Here is a 23,439-nt window from a genome sequence, read left to right as displayed (position 1 = left end):
AATGTATACGTATGTATAAATCAATCGCTTTGCTGTAGAGCAGAAATTAACATAACATTTTAAGTCACCTATACTTCAAAAAAAAAGATTAAAAAGCATGTTTGTAATATATAAAACTATATATAAGAATATGAAATAATCACATAATAATCCATTATCTGTAGTTATTATACTTCCTATCTCTATTTTGGATTTATATAAATAGTTCTCTACTTCTCAAAATGTTTATCATGATGTAATGTTTCTCAAATGTTTGTTAAATGAAAAACTGCCTTTGATTATTAGAAAAAGAGGATGTATTATCAGTTTTCAATTATTTAGTAGCCCTTTGCATTACCTTTTTCTTGTCTGGAATATCTGGTCAGGCTTATCACTCTACATTCTTTTGATTCATAGTGTTATCTCTATCACTTGGTGTAAAATTTGAAAGGAATATGAGCTCCTTATCTTCTTCATGACCATTTCTCAATTTCCTTCATTTTTGGTGAAGTCTGTGTAAGGTTTTCTTTGAAGCACAGGTGTCACTTACTATGTAGTCAACCGACTTGGTCCTTGCTGAATTTGACAGCTGTTTCTGGGTTTTGGGAAGTCCCTTTCCATTAAACTGGAATTAAACATTCACCTTTGTTTTCATGTTTTTAATTATCCTCTTAAACCAAATCATGTGAGTAATCAGACCATATTTTTGTGCTGAATAGGAAATAAGGAGGGGACCTAGTAGCCACCCCCTCCGCCTTGTATCCCATTTCCCTAATTCCAGTTTAGTAAATAATTCTTCCTTTCCTTACTAACATGTGATGTTTAAATGATCATAAAATACATGGATGAACATTTTATATACATGAGGGTTTATTTCTGGTCATACATTTTGGTACCGTGTTTTTTTTGTTTGTTTGTTTTGTTTTTTGTCTTTTTCTACGGCATATGGAAGTTCCCAGACTAGAGGTCCAATTGGAGCTGCAGCTGCCGGCCTATGCCACAGCCACACCAGATTTGAGCCGCGTCTGCAACCTACACCACAGGTCATGGCAATGCCAGATCCTTAAACCACTGGGCGAGGCCAGGGATCGAACCTGAGTCCTCATGGATACTAGTTGGGTTGGGTTCTTTACCACTGAGCCACGACAGGAACTTCACTCTATCTATTCTTAATTCTTCACATATGAAATTAAAACAAAAAACAAAAAGCAAAAAAACCCCTTAGTTCCCTAGTTTTCTCTGGCTACAGAAAACCAGAAACCATAGAGACACTGGAACTTACTGCATCATGAAGTAAGACCAACAGTCCCCTCCGAGGAAGAAACTAGAAAACACTGGCTATAAAAAATGGCAGCACAGGAGTTCCCATTGTGGCTCAGCAGGTTAAGAACCAAACATAGTATCCATGAGGATGTGGGTTTGATCCCCGGCCTCACTCAGTGGGCTAAGGATCTGGCATTGCCACAAACTGCAGTGTAGGTAGCAGATGTGGCTGAGATTTGGTCTTGAGGTTGCTATGGCTGTGGCACAGGCCGGCAGCTGCAGCTCTGATTCAAACCCTAGCCCGGGAACTTCAATATTGCACAGGCCACGAAAAGGAAAAAAAAAAAAAAAAGTGGCAGCACAGAGCCATAGAGCCAGGGGCAGGGGCGGGAGGAATAGCCCCATGTGGGTCATCCTCTCTCAAGGCCTCGTGGAATATTTGATGCCCATACCAAGGTCTGAGTAATCAAGGAAAAGCTAAGTCACTTTTGACTTGACATGTTGTTTAACACGAAATAAATACACAATGCATTTAAAAACACACATGTTAAAATAACTTAAACAGGATGTTTGTTGCATAAATGTGGACCAGAAGACCCCTAATCTGAGGACCAGCTTTGAACTTTGTGGTCCCTGTGGAAATCAGCTGAGCCCTGAGCTGGGCATCTGGGCATTCTGTGTACACCTGTTATCAGAGACATCTGTCTTATTCAAGCCCCTCCCAGACAAACCTGAGCATTGCCGACAGCGGGGACCAGAGGGTACGAAAAGAGAGATACGGTTCCTGCCCCTGAAGAGTCCCAGGCTAAGGGGAGAAACGACTAGTCACTGATCATCCAACAGTGTGGTGACGTCTTCCTGCTGTGACACTGCTGGACCACACCTGGGAATCATGGCAGAGCCGACACAGGTATTGGTTGGTGCTGGTTTTAACAAATGTATATATTTAGTAAACACTACATCTACACCATTCACTTTTGGAGAACATCTCATTTTCTAGGAGTGCTAGATATAAAATAGGCTGGTGATGGGCCACAGGGCTACGAGCTCACCGATGTGCGGGCTGGCAGGGTCTGTGGCCCGCATGTATCTGGGCGTGTCCTCCTCCAGGAGCCGATGCGTCACTAAGCCCGCGCAGCTCTGCAGGAGGATGGGCTGGGTGTCGGTTTCGATGCCTTCCAGGCGCCTGGCGATTCTTTCTTTCCTGTGCAAAAGGCACCAACAAAGGCCTGGTGAGCAACGCACATCAGTTCTCAGGGAAGCCTGAGCCCTGCTGAGCCAAGCTCTGCTACTTCCTAATTCGGTTCAGGGAACATCTTACCTTTTCATTTCTGAAAGTTTTTCCTTCTTTGGTTCGAAGATTTTTCTTAATTCTGCAACTAAAATAAGACAGAAAAGAATAAGAAGATAGTCCAGTACTGAGTTGTCATGCATTCCTTTTTTTGTTTGTTTGTTTCTTTTTTATGGTGGCACCCATGGCATAAGGAAGTTCCCGGGCCACAGCTGTGCCCTATGCCACAACTGTTGCAATGCCAGATCCTTTAATCCACTGTGACGGGCTGTGGATCCAACCCACACCTCTGCAGCAACCTGGGCCACTGCAGTTGATTTCTTAACCCACTGTGCCACAATAGGAACTCCCAGGCATTCATTTTTCTCATTCATTTATTCATTCCTGCAACATATATTTATTGAACTCACATTTCCACCTGTGGCTCTCATGTAACAGTGGTATATGTAGAATGACACAGTTCATGCAAATTATCTTACAATAAGGGAGGCAGACAAGTAAGTGTGTACACACACACAACACATACACACACACACGTACATCACAGGTTGGTCTAAGAAATAAAATCACGAGAATAAGGGACAGGGAAATAGGAATGAATTCTATCTCACCCAGGAGAGTCAGAGGAGGCCTAGCTAGTAAGATCTCTCTAGCAAGCAGAAATCTCACTATCTGTTGTTAAGGTTTTTTGTTTTTTATTTTTTCAGTTTTTCGGGTTTTTTTTTTCCTTTTTTCTTTCTTTTTTTTTTTTTTTTTTTTGTCTTCTTAGGGCTGCATCCAAGGCATACGGAAGGTCCCAGGCTAGGGGCTGAATCCAAGCTGCATTTGCAACCTATACCACAGCTCACGGCAATGCTGGATCCTTAACCCACTGAGCAGGGCCAGGGATCGAACCTGTATCCTCATGGATACTAGTTGGGTTCATTACCACTGAGCCATAACGGGAACTCCTTTTGCTCTGCCATGCTCCTGGTGTACAAAAGTTCCCCAGCCAGGGAACCCAAGCCACAGCAGTAGCCAGAGCCACAGCAGGAACCAGAGCTACAGCAGTGACAACTCTAGATCCTTAACCTGCTGAGCCACCAGGGAACTCCCATTCTTAGTCTGATTAGGTTTAACAAAGCATGTTTAAGCTTTCCATCATGCAAAACTTCAAATATTTGCAAAAGCAGAAACTAAAGTACTATGAACCTCCACAGAGCCATCAGCAGCATAGACCCCAGCTCACAACACTCCTGTTCCACCCAGCACTGAGCCTGTAAAGACCTGTGACTACCTGACTGTGTTTCTAACAGGACAGTTTGAAGCATATCTTGATTGACTACCATGTAGATTAACACAGTTCCTATGTGCCTCCCTCTCCCCCCTTATAATTTCGGTAGGTGATGAAAAAGCTCATTACCCTGACTTTCCTGAAAACATCAGATGACCAGAAAAACATGTCTCCTTTGTTTTACAGTTGATTTACAATGTTGTGTTAGTTTCTTGGTGTACAGCAAAGGGAGTCAGATATACACACATAATAGGTGGCATCTGGCGAATCCCAAACTCCCAATCCATCCCTGCCCCCCTCTCCCTCCCCCTTGGCCACAACCTACATGTCCATCCACAGTCAACAGATGAATGGTTAAAGATGTGAGAGATATATGTGTCTATAAACAGACAAGTATTCTGTGGGGAGGGTCTCATGTGATTCTGACTACAAGCATATGACTGAGATGCCAAACAACTGGTACTTTGGAGAAATGGGCCAAATCTAGTAGATAATAAAGGTCTCTCTTCTTGCCTCCTCCTCATCACATGCCTTCATAAGGATGCATCTGACCAGCTCCTCCTGAAGACTGGGAATGGGTTGGGGAGAAGCCTGGACAGCCCCAGGGCCTAGGACGTATTTGCAAGGCTGAATCAAAGAAGAAACTCAAAGGATGGGGTGGGAATTCATGGAATTTAATTTTCAACTGCTGCAATTTTTACAGCATTTTTGTCTTTTTTTTTTTTTTTTTTTTTTTTTTTTTTTTTTGCTTTTTAGGGTTGTACCCATGGCACATGGAGGTTCCCAGGCTAGGGAGTGAATTGGAGCTATAGCTGCCGGCCTATACCACAGCCCCAGCAACGCCAGATCTGAGCCTTGTCTGTGACCTACACCAGAGCTCACGGCAATGCCAGATCCTTAACCCACTGAACAAGGCCATGGATCGAACCTGCAACCTCATGGTTCCTAGTCAGATTTGTTTCCACTGTGCCATGATGGGAACTCCTATTGTTGTCTTTTTAGGGCCGCACCTGTAGCATATGGAAGTTGCCAGGCTAGGGTTCGAATTGGAACTGTAGCTACCAGCCTACACCCACAGCAACTCAGGATCCAAGTCACATCTGCGACCTACACCACAGCTCATGGCAATGCCAGATCCCCAACCCAATGAGCAAGGCTAGGGATTGAACTCCCATCCTAATGGATGCTAGTTAGATTTGTTTCTGCTGTGCCACAATGGGAATGCCTTGTTTTTCACAGTGGTCATTTTAAGCAATGAAGTTAAACCACCTATGCCCACAAGAACACACGGCTTTTACATCACCCTTTGAGGCATTCAGCCATGTTTTCATTTATTAATTTATTTGTAAATCGCCCTTTGAAGCGTTTAACCATGTTTTTATTAATTTATTTTTAAATGACATCCACCTTGATAGTTTAGTTGAATTGACTTTTTAAAGTCACATATATATATACATATGTATATATATATATATACATATGTATATATGTATATACACACACACACACACATATGTAACGGAATATTACTCAGCCATAAAAAAGAATGAAATAATGCCATTTGCAGCAACATGGATGACCTAGAGATTCTCATACTCAGTGAAGTAAGTTAAATAGTGAAAAACAATCATCATATGATATCACTTATAAGCGGAATCTAAAAAAAGAATACAAATGAACTTAGTTACAGAACAGAAACATTCTCACAGACTTTGACAACAAACTTATGGTTATACCGAAGGGTTCAGGTGCAGGGGGGCAGGATGGAGGGGGGTTTGGGATTGGCATATGCACATATACTGAATGACTGGCCAATGGGGACCTGCTATAGAGCTCAGAGAACTCTACCCAGTATTCTGTGATAACTTATATCAGAAAAGAATCTGAAAAAGAATGGATGCATGTACATATATAACTGAATCACTTTGTTGTACAGCAGAAATTATCACAACATTATAAATTAACTCTACTTCAATACGATTTTAATTAAAAAAAAAAAAATGAGAGTTGGCTTTAGAAGTTTCCTGTGTGGCCTTCCCAGGCCACAGCAGCTTGAGGCAGAGTGTCCTCCTTTGCCTTCTTAAGCACATTCCTGTGCAGGTGACAATGGTGCATCCTGCCTTCCAAGGAAGCCTGGCTTTATAACAGCTTCCCAGTGAACAAATGAGGTGTCTGAGAGTCTGGGGATGAACGTCCACGGCTGGTAGGACACAGTTTGACAATATTTTCCAGGATGCATCTCAATGAATGATTTAAACCCCACAGGGGAGAATGGAGCTGCATTTTTCATAAAACTGCCCCAGAAGCTGTTGAAACCCAAGTCCAAGGGCACTGAAAGGTTTGTCTTAAACTCACGCCCCAAACCCCTGAGAAATGGTGTCTATGAATAGGGGTCCGAGTATAATAACGACACACTGTCTTTTCTCCTCCCAAAGGATTTCAACTAAATATAATACGGTCGAGTCTGGATGTGTCCCCCTACCCCCAGGGTTCATATGCCAAAATCCTAACCCCCAAAGTGACTGCATTAGGAGGTGTGGCCTGAGGGAGCCCTGCCCTCATGAATGGGACCAGTGATCTTACAAAGAGGCCCACAGAACACCCAAGTCTGGCCACCGATGCAGGATACCATGAGAAGCTGGCCATTTGCAACCAGCCAGAGTCTTCCCCAGGACCCGACCACGCTGGCACGCTGACCTTGGACGTCCAGGCTTCAGAACGGGGAGCAATACATTTCTGCTGTTTTATAAACCATCTGAATGGACCCGACAGAGCAAGTATAAAAAATAAGCATGTCTCATACAAAGAGTGGTTTCTAACATCCACTGACAAAAATTAAGTATACTTTTTGGGGCCCTAAGTTGCAACTGAAAATCCCTTCTATTTTGTGAACTTCTCAATTTAAAAAATTTTAAATTTAACCATTTAAAAAATTTTAATTAAAAAAAATGTTCTATAGAAATTATGCAACTAAAGACATTTTTTAAAAATCCAGCAGTTCAGTGAAAACACAAAGCCACACACTCCCCCCGCCCCCCCCCCCCCGCCGACCTCCTCCATTTTCCATAACTGGGAAGGAAAGGACAACTAATTGGGAGAATATGTGACCATCCCGCCCACGACAAAACTGTTCCTTCTTTTCTCTGCCTTTATCACCTGGCTTCAAGATTCTGGAAGGACTCAGCTAACAGAGAAGAGGGTAGGCTGCTAGCCAGAACGTAGTTCATCATGGAAACGGAACCCCAAGCACCTGTGGCAGTAAGAGGGAAGAGACGGACGGGGCATGTGAGCCAATGGTCCTGTCATCACTTTCTGGGCAAAATGGGCTGGACAACCCCCCAGACAACCCTGTCTGATGGCCACTCACTACTGGGTATATGATGTCTTAGAAAGGATAGCCTAAAAAAAAAAAAAAAAGATAGACTTGAAGGACCCATGGGTATATGCCATCAAGGTCACGGACTCAGGGCTGGCTCTGGAACAGATCACAGATCACCGAGGGAACACTAACGGCCTTTCAAGTGGGACATTTCTTGGTTGTGAACCCTCTACGCTAGGATGTTGAGTATCCCCGGCTCCCCTATGAAAAGCCAAATCGAGCCCAGGTGCTGTGATGCCAAAACACTCCCTTCTGTTTCAAAACGGCCTTAAGGACGGTACCGTCCTGGACTGAGAACCACAGGTCCCAGTCCAGACAAGCACAAAGATATCAGATAGGCAGCCTGTTCCCTAGACACCAATCCATAGCCTAGGTTATGGCAACAACAGACACCACTAATCCAGCACTGCCTTCTTTTCTGTCCTCTTTTTAAAAAAAAAAAAATATATAGGTGATTTACAATGATCTGTCCATTTCTGCCATACAGCAAAGTGACACATACACACACACATTCATTTTCTCATATTATCATCTATCATGTTTTATCACAATTGAATGGATACAGTTTCCAGTGGTTATACAGTAGGACCTCATTTCTTATCGATTCTAAATGTAATGGTTTGCATCTACTTACCCCAAACTCTCTGTCCGTCCCACTTCCTCCCGCTTAGCCTTGGCAACCACAAGTCTGTTCTGTGTCTGTGAGTCTGTTTCTGTTGTGTAGAGAGGTTCCCATCTGTGCCATATTTCAGATTCCACATATAGGGGATATCACATGGTATTTGTCTTTGTCAGACTTCACTTGGTATGAGAATCTCTAGTTGCAGCCATGTTGCTGCAAATGGCCTTTTGTTCTTTTTGATGGCTGAGTAGTATTCCACTGTACATACGTAGCACATTTTCTTAATCTACTGATGAATTAAGAAGCTGTGGTCACCTGCCTTTTTTTTTTTTTTTTTTTTGTCTTTTTGCCATTTCTTGGGCTGCTCCAGCGGCATATGGAGGTTCCCAGGCTAGGGGTCGAATCGGAGCTGTAGCTGCCAGCCTACACCAGAGCCACAGCAACGAGGGATCAGAGCCGCGTCTGCGACCTACACCACAGCTCACGGCAATGCCGGATCGTTAACCCACTGAGCAAGGGCAGGGACCGTACCTGCAACCTCATGGTCCCTAGTCGAATTCGTTAACCACTGAGCCACGACGGGAACTCCACACCTGCCTTCTTTTTAACTGAGCTTAGATTCAAACTCAAAACTCTTTTAAAGCTTTTCAATTTATAGTCCTCTCTCATCATTTATTGAAGAACTAAATGAGGTCTTAAACTATATCCTAAGGGAATCTGTGAGTTTATTAATTCTTAATGGAAATCTACAGTGAATCTTTTAAGAAAATAAACAACCCCTACAGCAAATAAAATCTTTTTATTGTGGTAATGAAGTCAACTAGTATCCATGGGAGGCAAGTTCAATCTCTGGCCTCGCTCAGTGGGTTAAGGATCCGGCATTGCCATGGCTGTGGTATAGGCTGGCAGTTATAGCTCTGATTCAATCCCTAGGCTTGGAACTTCCACATGCTCTGGGTGTGGCCCTAAAAAGACAAAAAAAAAAAAAATTTTTTTTTTTTGACTGTGCCCATGGCATTTTGGAAGTTCCTGGGCCAGGGACTGAACCCACACCACAGTAGCGACCTGAGCCACTATAGTGAAAATGCCAGATCCTTAACCACTAGGCCCCTGGGGATCTTCTAAAATTTTTACATAATTTTAGATTCAGAGAAAAATGAAAAGGCATCTTTCATATGTTTACATTTGCAACTATATTCAATTATTATTTTTTTTTTGGTCTTTTTGCTATTTCGTGGGCCGCTCTCGCGGCATATGGAGGTTCCCAGGCTAGGGGTCGAATCGGAGCTATAGCTGCCAGCCTATGCCAGAGCCACAGCAACGCAGGATCTGAGCCGCGTCTGCGACCTACACCACAGCTCACAGCAACGCCGGATCGTTAACCCACTGAGCAAGGGCAGGGATCGAACCCGCAACCTCATGGTTCCTAGTCGGATTCGTTAACCACTGCGCCACGATGGGAACTCCAATATATTCAATTAATTTTTATCCACTTTTTCTCTCTCCTTATGTATAGTGATGTGCACACACATGCATACAAGTACATATATTTATATATTCATTTTTCTGAACCATTTAAGAGTACTTTGCAGCTTGATACCCCCTTTATCTCTAAATTCTCCAATGTATATTTCCTAAAAACAAGGAATAAGACTTCTTTTTTTTCTTTTAATGCCCACACCTGCAGCATATAGAAGTTCCCAGGCTAGGGGTTGAATTGAAGCTGCAGCTGAGGCCTATGTCACAGCCAGAGCAACAAGGGATCTGAGCTGCATCTGCAACCTACGCCACAGCTTGTGGCAATGCCAGATCCTTAACCCACTGAGCGAGGTCAGGGATCGAACCCTCAACTTCATGGTTCCTAGTCAGATTCATTTCCGCTGTGCCAAGACAGGAACTCCCAACTCCAAGAATTTTTAAAATTAGATTCAAAAGCCAGAAGTCAACTGATAGCATTCTGTACTATATGTAAAGAACAAACAAATAGTTCAGAAAAATAGTAATTTTAGTCATCATAAATCCAGACAGAAATAAGCACAGCCGATCGATCTTTCTTGTGTTGTAATAAAACTTCTACTTTGCTTTCAAGTACAATATTTTGTACTTCTATTTTGCTTTTATAGAAACTCCCTGTGGTGCAGTGGGTTAACGATCTGGTGTTCTCACTGCAGAAGACTGGGTCACTGCCATGGTGTGGGTCTGATCCCTGGCCTGAGAACTTCTACATTCCACAGATCTCAGATGCCTGAGATTTGAATCTGCTGCCCTTGTATGAGCAACATGGATTCTTTGAGTCTATCTCTTTGGTTATTTCTGATGGGAATTGGTTGGTCATTTTCCAAGTACGCCATTTAAGGGGCTTTGACATCAGGACTATATGACTTTATAAAATTATTTAACCACCTCATGTACTTTGTAATAATATATAATCCAATGCTTCAAGATAATTTGGCCTGTAGCATGCTTTTCTTGGGAAACATAGTTTTCTTTTTTCTTTTTCTTTTTTTTTTTTTTTGCCTTTTCTAGGGCCGCTCCCGAGGCATATGGAGGTTCCCAGGCTCGGGGTCGAATTGGAGCTGTAGCCGCTGGCCTACATCATAGCCACAGCCACATTAGATCCAAGCCACGTCTGTGACCTACACCACAGCTCACAGCAATGCCAGATCCTTAACCCACTGACAAGGCCAGGGATCAAACCCGCAACCTCATGGTTCCTGGTCAGGTTCATTAACCACTGAGCCAAGACAGGAACTCCCTTAGTTTCTTCAATTAGCTCTGAGAACAGGCTTTCTGGTAAAGTTATTGTTGAGTTCAATCCCCAAACCTCAGTCCAATGGAATCTTCCAAGAAAATATAAGAGGCATTTGAGACCACAGGCCAGATCTAGAATATTCTGAATATGGGTTTTTCTTCCCACGGGAATGAAGCCCTTTAACTTTTACACTTGGATGGCAGCCACGAATATAAAGACCAGCAGCTTATAAAATAAGGTATTACAGACCTAGAGGAATGAGGGGAGAGGTGACAGTGAAGAGAAGTGCTTCTTTTTGGGAGAATGAAAATGTTGTAAAATCGACTCTGGTGATGAGAACACCAGTGTGTGAATCTATCAAAAGCCACTGAACTGTGCACTTGAAACGGAAGCATTGTACCCTCTAGGAAGTGAATAAAGCTGTTTAAAAAAAAAAAAAAAAAAGAGTAGAATTATGGGGAGTTTCTGTGATGGCTCAGTGGGTTAGGAACCCAACTAGTATCCATGAGGACGCAGGTTGGATCCCTGGCCTTGCTCCGTGGGTTAAGGATCTGGCATTGCCGTGAACTGTGGTGTAGGTGGCAGATGCAGCTCAGATCCCGTGTTGCTGTGGCTGTGGTGGAGGACAGCAGCTGCAGCTCTGATTCGATCCCTAGCCTGGGAACTTCGACATGCTGTAGGTGTGGCCCTAAAAAGAGGGGGGAAAAAAAGAGTAGAGTTATATATTTGGTCCATTTCATAATTCCTAAAGGGAAAATTCTATTTGAATATGATAATCTTTACCCAGGTAAAGGTTTTTTGTTGTTGTTGTTGCTTATTTTTTGTCTTTTTGGGGCTGCACCCAGGGCATATGGAGGTTCTCAAGCTAGGGGTCAAATCAGAGCTGAAGCCGCCAGCCTATACCACAACCACAGCAACAGTGGATCCTTAACCCACTGAGTAAGACCAGGGATTGAACCTGGGTCCTCATGGATGCTAGTCAGGTTTGCTAACCACTGAACCACTATGGGAACTCCTCCCCAGGTAAAGGTTTTTAATCCCTTGATTTCTTGTTTGTGAGGCACAGTTAAAAGAAGCTTCTTACTGAGAAATCAATGATCATTTTATTTTCTGTGTTTTATTTCTGGCCGTGCCTATGGCAGGTGGAAGTTCCTGGCTCCAGGGATTGAACCTGTGCCACAGCCGTAACTCAAGCCACATCACTGACAATGTCTGATCTTTAACCCACTGAGCTCCCAGGGAACTCCCTCAGTATCACAGAAGCAAAAATCCCTCACTAAATGAATGGGAAGAAACTTCTGCAAACTTATAAACCAACATGAAACTCTCTGCCGTTAAAACAGTCACAGTCAATTCCTTCCCCCACCCTTTTTAAGGCTGCACCTACAGCATATGGAAGTTCCTGGGCTAGAAGTCTAACTGGAACTGCACCTGGGGGCTATACCACAGCTACGGCAAAGCTTGTGGCAACACCGGATCCATAACCCACTAAGAGAGGCTAGTTATTGAACCTGCATCCTCAAGGACACTATGTCGGGTTATTAATCCACTGTGTCACAATGGGAACACTAATTCCTATTTTTTTTCCCAATACCTATTTTTTGCATGGTATTGCCAAGCACTAAGAGAATAATGAACATATCTGTTAAGATGGAAAGATGGAAAGCTCGCTGGTACCACATGGGTTCTTCCAAACACACTGGCCCAAATTCATGAAGAGTAATAAAGACTGTGAAATAAGACAATGGGGAATTTAGATGAAATTCAGGGGAGGAGGGATTCTGATATTTTATAAAAGCATGTTTTAAAGACCTTGTTAATTTAGAAACATAAATCAGATTAACACATAAAATTAATCATCTTTGATTTGTGAAAATTACATTTATGACCCATTAACAATAAAGCTGGTTAATAAGCTTATGTGTTTTAAAATTTTGTTATATGTAGAATTCCAAGTCACTGAACCTTAAACAATCTACCATCTCCTGCTGTTCTTCATTTTTCTGATCTTAATCTTGCCTCTGCTATTTTTCATCAAGAGAAGAAAGTCGCATAGAGAGAGGAAGAGGGAAAATGTTGGCTTTACAGAACTCACCCTAATCAATCAAATCTAAAGCTATTGCTAAAATCAACATCTTCATTCTTATTCTTTGCTTTGATCATCTTCACAGATGAGTTTAAACTGAGCTTGTCTTTTGCAAAGAGTCTTAAATATTGGAGGGACCTTTGTATTTCACACTGGGTCCTCACACCCATCCAGGTGGGAGCCCTCCACAGCACCTGCCCTACCCTGACTACGTGGCCTACAACCTTAACAATTACCAAGGAGAGATACTGAGATTGCAGTGTAGTGCTGTTCACATTTTTTTTTGGCCTTGCACATGGCATGTGGAAGTTCCCCGGCCAGGGATCAAACTATCCATGAACTACCATGAACTATCAGAATTTTCTTTCTCATATGAATTCTTACCTGCCTCCTTGTAGTTCTATACATTCTTATTTTTGGCCCCTGGAGCAACACAGAATAAGCCTACATTTCAGTTGACAGTCTTGTAAGTACTTAAAACTTGGAAACTGTTCCTGTTTTTCTCTATCAAGCCAAATCCCTGGGGTCCTTCAAGCAAACATCCTCATTACATTGTGTCCTGGTACAAGATCCATTCAGTTCCTCAGGATGCACGGCAATTTGTCAGTGGGCCTTTTAAGCTGGATTTCGTTTTTATTAAAAAAATAACTTTTCGTGTCTAATTTCTTCTAGACTTGATCTGATGTATTGTTGTTGTGTTTTTCTTGGTCTGGTTTTGATTTTTCAGAGTAGAAAAAAAAAAAATCTGACCTTCCACCAAAGCTGTTTCTTTTTTAAAAAAATTATTTTTAATTGAAGTTTAGTTGATTCACAATGTTCAAGTGTACACTAAAGTGATTCAGAATATATATATATATATATATATATATATATATATTCCTTTTCAGGTTCTTTTCCATGAGTTACTACAAGATACTAAATATAGTTCCCTATGCTATACAGTGGGGGTCCTTGTTATCTATTTACTTATTTATTTATCTTTTTTTTTAGGGCCACACCCATGACATATGGAGGTTCCCAGGCTAGGGGTTGAATTGGAGCTGTAGCTGCTGGCCTATGCCACATACACAGCAATGCCAGATCTGAGCCGGGTCTGCAACCTATACCACAGCTTATGGCAATGTTGGATCCTTAACCCACTGAGCAAGGCCAGGGATCGAACTCGAATCCTCATGGATACTAGTCAGATTCATTTCCGCTGAGCCATGACAGGAAATCCAGTTATTTGTTTTATAGATAGTAGAGTGTATCTGTTAATCCAAGACTCCTAATTTATCCTTCTCCCTCTTTCTTATTTGAAAAACATAAATTTGTTTTTTATGTCTCTATTTCTGTTGTAAATAAGTTCATTTGTATCATTTTTTTAAGATTCTGCATATGGTATTTTTTTTCTCTGAGTTTCTTCACTTAATGTGATAATCTCTAATTCCATCCATGTTGCTGCAAATGGCATTCTTTCCTTCTTTCTTTTCTTTTTTTGGATGTCCTGGGGCCAGGGATCAAACCCACATGACTACAGTGACAACGCTGGATCCTCAATCTGCTGAGCCACAAAGGAACTCCTTTACCACATTCTTTTTTATGGCTGAGTAATACTCCATTGTGTGTGTGTGTGTGTGTGTGTGTGTGTGTGTGTGTGTGTGTGTGTACACACACACACACTATATTTTATCTATTCATCTGGTGATGGACATTTAGGTTGCTTCCATGTCTTAGCTATTGTGAATAATCTGCTATGAACATGGGGGTGCATCTATCTTTTGGAATTAGAGTTTTCATCTTTTTTAGATATATGCCCAGGAGTGGGAAGGCTGGAAAAGCTATTTCTTTAGAAGTAAGAGTTACACGGCTCATTTGGGATGAAGCCAATCCGCGAGCGGGCACTCCCCTGTGTTAAAGCTATATAGTTGGTAGAAACAAAGACCAAGTAACGGTCCCATCATTTCATGGGCAAAACTAGGGGTAGTTGGCTGGTAGTTGATGCAAACATTTCCCTGCATGTAAACCTTAGCCGCAAAAGGACAAATTCATCCAACGCATGTGTGCCTACTTGGGTAAGAAGAGAGATGTTTAAGATGCCGTCTGCACTGCTCACCCAGTTTGTAGCCCAGTTGGGAGCTGAGAGATACCGAGTGTAAATGCCCTTCACAGCACTGGAAAGCAATCGGGGTCTGGGGGCAGTGGGAGGTGTGGATGGAGAACAAATGGGTGTGTGAGTGGAACTCGCCACCCCGGGAGAAGGTGAAAGGAGGGAGGGAGGGAAGTGAGGCTGATTCTAGAATTAGCTCATTTCTTCTCCATTCAGAGAACATCTCTCATCCTCCCCGCCTGCCTCCAGTGAAAACCTGAGGATGCCTAAACTGAAAGGGAAGGACCTCGTGGAAAGGTGAGGTCTAAAAATGCCCCAAGATGGGGGTTCCCATCGCGGCGCAGTGGAAAGGAATCCGACTAGGAACCATGAGGTTTCGGGTTCGATCTCTGGCCTCGCTCAGTGGACTAAGGATCCTGCATTGCCGTAAGCTGTGATGTAGGTCGCAGACGCAGCTCAGATCCCCAGTTGCTGTGGTGTAGGCAGGCAGCTACAGCTCCAATTTGACCTCTAGTCTGGGAACCTCCATATGCCTTGGGGGTGGCCCTGAAAAGCAAAAATAAATAAATAAATAAATAAATAAATAAATAAATAAATAAATTTTAAAAATGCAACAAGAGAGCTACCTTCATTGAGGTTGATGCCTGGAAGAAGCAGAAAGGTGGACACAGGAGAAGTGAGCTGGAGGTAAGTGAGAGAATTCAGAAAACAACACTTTCATGCCCCAGATGATGGCCAACCATCTAGCGAGAAGTCTTACCTTTAGGAAGGGCACTTAAAAGCTGAGGGTCGATTCCTCTGTTGTGGTTGGCAAGCTGTTCTTTGTCTTCAAGCAAGAACTCTTTCTGAAAGCTAAAAATGATTCCATTAGGAAAATGTTTAAAGTCAACTTAAACCCAGGTAGATGAGCTGAAGTCAAACCATAGAACATAAAAATTATGCTAATTATACATAGTTACATGTGCATATGGATTACAAGTAAAACGTTTTATTTGGGGGATTTAAGTGGTAGCTTTTATCATTTATTTAGGGTTATGCTAAAATGATTTTTTGGTGCAACTAAATAATTTCATTAAGATAGGCAGGTGGTAAAAACCACTGCACCGGGATTTGCATGCCTTGGTTCAGACCAACAACCTCTTAGAAGAGCCACGAAGAGCTGTGCAAGCTTGGATTAATCACTTAACCTCTCTGTGCTATAGTTTCCTCCTCAGATAAGCAGCAGCTCATCTAGGTGATCTACATGACTTCCTCCAGTGTTGAAATTAAAGTAACAGGAGTTCCTGTCATGGCTCATCAGTTAATGAATCTGACTAGCATCCATGAGGATGCAGGTTCGATCCCTGGCCTTGCTCAGTGGGTTAAGGATCTGATGTTGCCATGAGCTATGTTGTAGGCTGGCAGCTGCAGCTCCGATTCAACCCCTAGCCTGGGAACTTCCATATGCTACAGGTGAGGCCCTAAAAAAGAACCCTCCCGAAAAAAAAATTTTTTTGGCCGTGCCTGCAAAATTCAGAAGTTTCCAAGCCAGGGATCAAACCCAAGCCATATCAGTGACCCAAGCTGCAGCAGTGACAACATCAGCTCCTTAATCCATTCAGCCAGCAGGGAACCCCACAAGTGTATTATTTTAGATTTCCTGACTTTTTGGGAGTTCCTATTGTGGCTCAGTGGTTAATGAATCCGACTAGGAACCGTGAGGTTGCAGGTTCAATCCCTGGCCTTGCTCAGTGGGTTACAGATTCGGCGTTACTGTGAGCTGTGGTGTAGGTTGCAGATGAGGCTGGGATCCCGCGTTGCTATGGCTGTGGCACAGGCTGGCATCTATAGCTCCGATTAGACCCCTGCCCTAGGAACCTCCATATGCCGCAGGAGCAGCCCAAGCAATAGCAAAAAGACAAAAATAAATAAGTAAATAAATTAATTAATTAATTGACTGACTTTTTTTGAGCCAGAGCTCCAGCAAAAGGAGTGATCCTCTATTTCAGCATGAAACCATCTCTCCGTGGATAACTAAAGTACGTGCTATAGTCGTCATTGTTTTTTGAATTATAATTTTAGACGTTTCTAACATTAGAAAACCCCTTGAATATGTTTTATCTTCATCTCCTTTGAAACGGAGCTCATGCGTCTTGACTTATTTTTTCAAACTTCTCCCTCTTTCCTTCGGCTTCAATAATATGAGGAAGGATTGCCCTTTGCTTTCATGATCACTTTTTTAAAATGTGTCCCATTAACCTACTTAGTAGCATCAAGGGGAACTTTTCTTAAAGTGAGAGCAGACTATTCAACTTTATTACCTTCTGTGTTTTATAAAATGTGGGTTATACCGTTACAGGGACTATTCAGGATCCACACAAGGACAGGCTCCTCTCAAACACAGCTATAGCTGCTGGTCTACACTACGGCCACAGTAATACCAGATCCGAGCTACGTCTGAGACCTACACCACAGCTCAGGGCAATGCCGGATCCTTAACCCACTGAGCGAGGCCAGGGATCAAACCCACATCCTCATGGATACAAGTCAGGCTTGTTACTCCTGAGCCACAGTGGGAACTCCAGTTCCCCCAAATTCTTATGCTGAAATCCTAACTCCCCTATTCACCCCAGCTTGCTCTGATTTGACCCTTAGCCTGGGAACTTCCATATGCCAGACATGTGGCCCTAAAAAAGCCAAAATATAAAAAGAAGCCCAAAGAGCTCTCTAGCCCATTCTGCCAAGGGAGGACACAAAAAGCCAGCAGTGTGCAACCCAGAGGAGGGCCCACGGCCCACCATGGTGGTACCCAGATCTCAGATGTCAAGCTCCAGACATGAGAAATAAGTTTCTATTATTTATAAGTCACCCAGGCTACAGTAGTTGGAGCGAACTAAGACATAAGCAGTAGCTTCTATGAAAAAGATGGAAAAACTGAGAAACAGGAGTGATTTTGTCAAGCACTAGAAAAGTGAGATTTCGTGAGTCCAATAAAACAATCTCACTCGTACCCCTGCGTCCTTATGACTCATGTTAGGGGACCATTGAAACCACCCACATTGGCCAGCCACTGGCATGAGTTTTCTTACAACTGGAGCCTTGATAAGGAACGTGCTGCTGCCCTGAAGGCTAATTGGGAGAATCTGGGAGGAGCCATAGCAGGGAGGAGAGGCCCAACTTCCCAGGATCCTGGGCGCTGGAGTCCGTCTTGGCTGAGGGGTGCGCGCGCCACCAGGAGGGACGCTGAGTCAGATCAAGTACAGGCCGAGCAAGACTACTGGCCAGAGACAACCCAGACTAACCCCATTCCCATAAAACCAGAGGCTTCGAGTCACGTGGCAAAGCAGTTCTCCTGGATTCGCTCACTCTGCTGCTCTCTGGCTGGGCACCCCTTTCCCAATAAAGTCTTTTGCTTTGTCAGCACATGCGACTCTTCGGACCATTCATTTCCGAGTGTTAGACCAAGGGCCCACGCTTGGGCCCTGGAAGGGGTCCCCCTTCCTGCAACAATGATAATGAGATGTGGATGAAATTCACCAAGGCTAGAATTCACAAGCTGAGTTCTGCCATTTTCAAGTATACATTGAAATAAAGTATATAGTATGTGTTAATATACATATGGTATATATGTATAAAGTATATGTAATAAAGTATATGTTGAAATCCACACCTAATTTTGTGTCTCTGCTTGAAAAATCTCAAAACCTATTAGGGATGGTGATCTCCTGGGACTCACCTGAACTAAAGCTATCTCGTTTGGCACAAATTTAATTTTTTTTCTATCTCATATCGATGATGGTGTACAAGGAGGTTGAGCACATCAGGTAAACCAAACTAGTAGCCAAATTAGTATCCTGCAGCCAATGGCACTGAAGTGCAGAAAGGTCAAGAGACCACGCACCAAGAGCTCACCTGGACAGGTAAGAGGGTAAATGAGTGGAGGGAGGGAAGTAAGGGAAAAAGAAAGGGTAGAAGGAGAAGAGAGAAGGAGGAGGAAGAAGGCTCAATCCTTTCTTTAAAAATCCAAAGCTCCCTTACCGACCAGGGAGATTGCCAAAAGGACATCTCAGGCTTAGAGGTAGGTATGAGAACGGGAAGATAATAGCCCTCTGCAAGTGTGCAGTTACAGAGAAACCAACAGCCCATTCTGCAAAGAGTTCCCGTAAACAGTATTAAATACAAAAAGAATCTCTGCTGGCTGAGTGAACTGCTAAGTCAGCTTGCTTCACATGTTTGAATAAATCAAACTCTACGGAGAAAACATTTTTTCAAACATTTAAAACTCATGAATTAGGAATTTAGGAGAATAATGTCAAACCCTACTATAAATCTTCCCAAACTTCAGATTCCTTGAGCAAAGACTACTTTACCTTGGAACTTTTCTTTGACGTGGGAATCCAATGACGCTGAAGTTGTTCTTGTTCAAACCTAAGGAGAAAGAAAGGACGCCAGATTGAAATAGTGACACAGTAAGTTAAAACCCCAAAACCCAGTGGGAAAAACAATTTTTGAACTCCCTTTGAGAACATGTAATTTAAAAAAAGGAAACCATGAACCAGAAATAGGAATTCAAGAAGGACGCCTTTGAGAATCAAATTTCACAACATACATTTTACACAGGTAAGTTGTTTCTGTTTGGGGTTTTGGCTAATAATAAATCTGTGAGTTAAAAAAAAAAATTCTAACAGAATTTAATGCTATTATCATTTAAATTCATTCTGGCTACAAGAATAACTCAAAGCAGTTAAGGGTTGAATAACATAGCTATCACAATCAGAAAAAAAGAAGAGAAAAAATATTAAAACAATTTTGATCAAGGTCACCAGGAAGGTTGAAAGTCATCACTGCCTGATATATTTGAGATGCTTTTAAAGAATCTATGGTGGGGGTGGAGGTGCGTGGGGAGGTGATGAAAGTGGAAGGACACTTCTGCTATGTTTTTATTGCCTTCATTAAAATATAAATAATAACAACACATGAAATGAGCCACCTATTTATTTTTGAAGACAAGATGTATATTATGTCGAGACAGCTGGTAACAATGCCATACGGCAAAAACACACATCCGAGTGAACCGGCTAATGAAAACCAGGCACAGACAAATTTATAACCAGCTTTGGGTAAGTAATCTGTTTTACAGCTTTTGGCATAGCAACCATTTGTCCACCAAGAAAACCACAATTAGAGCCTGTACAGAAACTTCTTCCCCTATGGAAGTGCCTTTTATTGTTTAATGTTCAGAGGCAGAAGCTTCAGGAAAAGGAGGTTCAAAATATACCAGATGCTGACATGACCCATCAAAATATATCCTGATTCCTGGAATCTGGAAATTCTGACTAACCAGAGAAATACAATAAAACAAAAGGTATAATGCCAATTCAACAGCTAGGCTTTCCTGCTAATGACACAAATATCTTTGGTACAAATATCTTCTGGGCACCCAAATATCTTTGGTATTTAGCAAAAGAGAACTTGGTCGAGAAAGCTATCAAACATTGCAGAAGAAAATTCCAGAGTCTGAGGCCTCAATTGTTCAAATCATTTCCTAATCATGCATTTGTGCTAGAAAATATTTTAGATGCAAAGGCTGGATTTCAAATGTGACCTGCAAGATAGCTAAGCATTTCTTTTTCGTCCCATCAGTGAACTGAATCTGTGATGCCTGCTTCTCCCATAGTTACACTGAAAGCATATCTTTTTCTCTGGGCTCGAAAGGAAGCCACTAAAAAAGTTCCAAACTGTCTCACATGAAGATTCCATCAAAAGCCGAACACACACCCGGACTACTGGAAATAATTTAGTACCTATAGCATTTGATTTAGAAAAAAAATACTTTAGCTAAAGTGCAGCCCATCCAGAAGAACTTAATCCAAAGTTTGGGCATTCCAATTACATCGGCAGTGTCTCCTCCACAAGGCTTTAGTGGTTTAGCAACATCTTTAATTCACAACAGGGGGGGAAAAACACCACAGTTCTCAGCAATCACGAGGTACGCTAATTTATAAAGTCAATTAGATATTTAAAGCATCCTTTGAGAAAACCGGATAACTAGCTGGACGCAGGAGCAGACAAGGTAACATCGAGGCTGCAAGGAATTCAGGAAAATAAACACAGAAGCGCATTTTCCATTGCTCTCGCCTTACCTTGCTTGTCAGAGAACTTGAAAGCCCCCAGGTAGCTAGAAATCCCTGGGCTTCCGAACATGGTTGCATAGAGAAAGTTCAGGGAGGGAGCCTGCTTTAGACTGAACTCTCCACCAGCCCCGGCCTGCGGCCCCGTCTGAGCAAAACTGGGTTGAGATTTTTCACAGCGCAGGGCTGGAGCAATCAGGCACTCGTGTCCTTGAGGACAGAGTCAACGCAAAGCAAGACACTGCGGGCTGGAAGAGCTCAGACCCCGTAATCAGATTACAAGCAGAAATGAGGCCTGGGGATGCTGAAATAGAATGGATTCCAGTGATGGGACATTTATGAGGTTAAGGCTTCAAAGCCACGGCCAAATCACAGCCTCTGCTTCGGCTAAGGAGACGATGCCATGAGCCCTCAGAACAACTCCTGTCTGCCCTGGAAAACAAACACGCCCACACAAAGAAAACCATCCAGGGACGCTCGGACATACTGGGAAGAGGGGAGGCCGCCAAACTGTTCCCAGACGGCTCGGAGTGAGTCTGGCTTTGGCTACGTTCAATGAAACACTTGATCTACCAGGGTGCCAAACCCCATGGTTAAGAGTTAAGATTTATGAACAACAGATGAGTGAAATTGTGGGAAAAGAAAAAGCAGGTCTTACGAGAGGTTCAAGAACGTTAATGTGAGACAGAGCTCTTTAGTGTTATTTAGTCGACGGATGCGTTTCTTTTCTTCTTATTTATTTATTTATTCATTTTTGCCTTTTAGGGCTGCACCTGCGGCATACGGAAGTGCCCAGGCTAGGGGCTGAAGCAGAGCTGCAGCTGCCAACCTATGCCATGGCCACAGCAGATCTGAGCCGTGTCTGCGACCGACACTGCAGCTCACAGCAACGCTGGATCCTTAACCCACTGAGTGAGGCCAGGGATCGAACCTGCGTCCTCGTGGATCCTAGTCGGGTTCATAACCCACTGAGCCACAGTGGAAACTACATGTTTATTTTACTTTTTTAAAAGAGACTTTTTAGAGAAGGTTTAGGTTTCCTGCAAAATTAGGAGGAAGGTACAGATTTCTCATATACGTCCTGGCCCCACACATGCATAGCCTCCCCCGTCACCAGCATCCCCCACCAGACGGTACATTTGTTACCAAGGATGGACCTACATGGACACATCATAATCACCATAGCTTAACCTCAGAGTTCATCCTTGGTGGTGTCCATTCTATGGGTTTGGACAAATATATAATGACCTGTACCCATCATTACAGGGTCACCCAGAGTGTTTTCACTGCCCTAAGAACCCTGTGCTCTGCCTAGTCATCTCCCTTCCCCTCCTCCTCCCTCGGCAACCATGGATCTTTTTCTGTCTCCATAGTTTTGCCTTTTCCAGAATGTCACAGAGTTGGAATCATAGCCTTTCACTGAGGACGTAGGACACAATATGCATTTAAGCATCCCCTGTGTCTTTTCATGGTTTGATAGCTCATTTCTTTTCAGTCCTGAATAGTATTCTACTGTCTGGAGGGACCACAGGTGATTTACCCATTCACCCACTGAAGGACATCTCGGCAACTGAGAGCTTTGGCCATGATGAATAAAGCTTCTATCAAAATCCACTGCAGGGGAATCCTTGCTGTGGTGAAGTGGGTCAAGAATCCAACGGCACTAAAAAGCAAAAAGAATCCAGCTGCTCAGGTTGCCATGGAGGTGTGGAGTTTGATCCCAAGCCTGATGCAGTGGGTTGAAGGATCCAGAGTTGCCGCAGCTGCATTGTATGCTGCAGCTTGAATTTAATCCCTGGCCCAGGAACTTCCTTCCATATGCCTCGCAGGTGCACCCATTTAAAAAATCCATTGCAGGATTTCCTGTCGTGGCTCAGTGGTGAACGAATCCAACTAGGAACCATGAGGTTGCAGGTTTGATCCCTGGCCTTGCTCAGTGGGTTAAGGATCCAGCATTGCTGTGAGCTGTGGTGTAGGTCGCAGATGAGGCTTGGATCCCGTGTTGCTGTAGCTCTGGCGTAGGCCGGCGGCTACAGCTCCTTTTCAACCCCTAGCCTGGGAACCTCCATATGCTGTGGGTGTAGCCCTAAAAAGACAAAGGACCAAAAAAAAAAAAAAAAAAATCCACTGCAGGTTTTTTGTGTAGGAGTTTTCACCTTCTCTGGGTAAACATCAGTTGGTATGACTGCTGGATTATCTGGTATGAATATGCCTACTGGATAAGAAACTGCCAAACTGAGTTCCAGAGTGACGGTACCATCCTGCACTCCCACAGCAACATGTGAGAGTTCATGCTGCTGCACATCCTTGCCCGCATTTGGTGATGTCGGGGCTCTGGAATTTGGCCAGTCTGATAGGTGTGTTGTGGCATCTTATTGTTTTCAATGCCATTTCCTTGATGACATATGATGTGGAGCATCTTTTCAAGGGCTTATTTGCTATCTATATCGCTTTGCCAGTGACGTTGGCAGGACTGTGTCCCAAACTGGATTCAATTGTTTGTTTTCACACTGCTGAGGTTCAAGAGTTCTTTTGTAGATTTTGGATGACAATTTTTTTTTCATCAGATGTGTCGTTTGCAAATATTTTCTGCAA

The 23,439-nt window shown here is 43.0% G+C and overlaps 1 protein-coding gene across 6 annotated transcripts in view; it reads right to left on the bottom strand.

The window, feature by feature from the left end:
- Nucleotides 1–23,439, bottom strand: part of SVIL (supervillin) — a 170,747-nt gene that overhangs the window by 105,426 nt on the left and 41,882 nt on the right. For all 6 annotated transcript variants that reach the window (XM_047754684.1, XM_047754685.1, XM_047754687.1 and 3 more), the window contains exons 2-5: nt 19,084–19,141; nt 15,495–15,586; nt 2,564–2,621; nt 2,295–2,446 (exon numbers count right to left, since the gene is read on the bottom strand). In XM_047754684.1, the coding sequence (XP_047610640.1) occupies nt 2,295–2,446; nt 2,564–2,621; nt 15,495–15,586; nt 19,084–19,141 (360 nt within the window). The remainder of the gene's footprint in view (nt 1–2,294; nt 2,447–2,563; nt 2,622–15,494; nt 15,587–19,083; nt 19,142–23,439) is intronic.

Source organism: Phacochoerus africanus, chromosome 12, assembly GCF_016906955.1.
Source record: "Phacochoerus africanus isolate WHEZ1 chromosome 12, ROS_Pafr_v1, whole genome shotgun sequence".
Taxonomy (NCBI): Eukaryota; Metazoa; Chordata; class Mammalia; order Artiodactyla; family Suidae; genus Phacochoerus; species Phacochoerus africanus.
The sequence above is the reverse complement of the archived record's forward strand: the minus strand, read 5'-3'. Positions and strand labels throughout refer to the sequence as shown.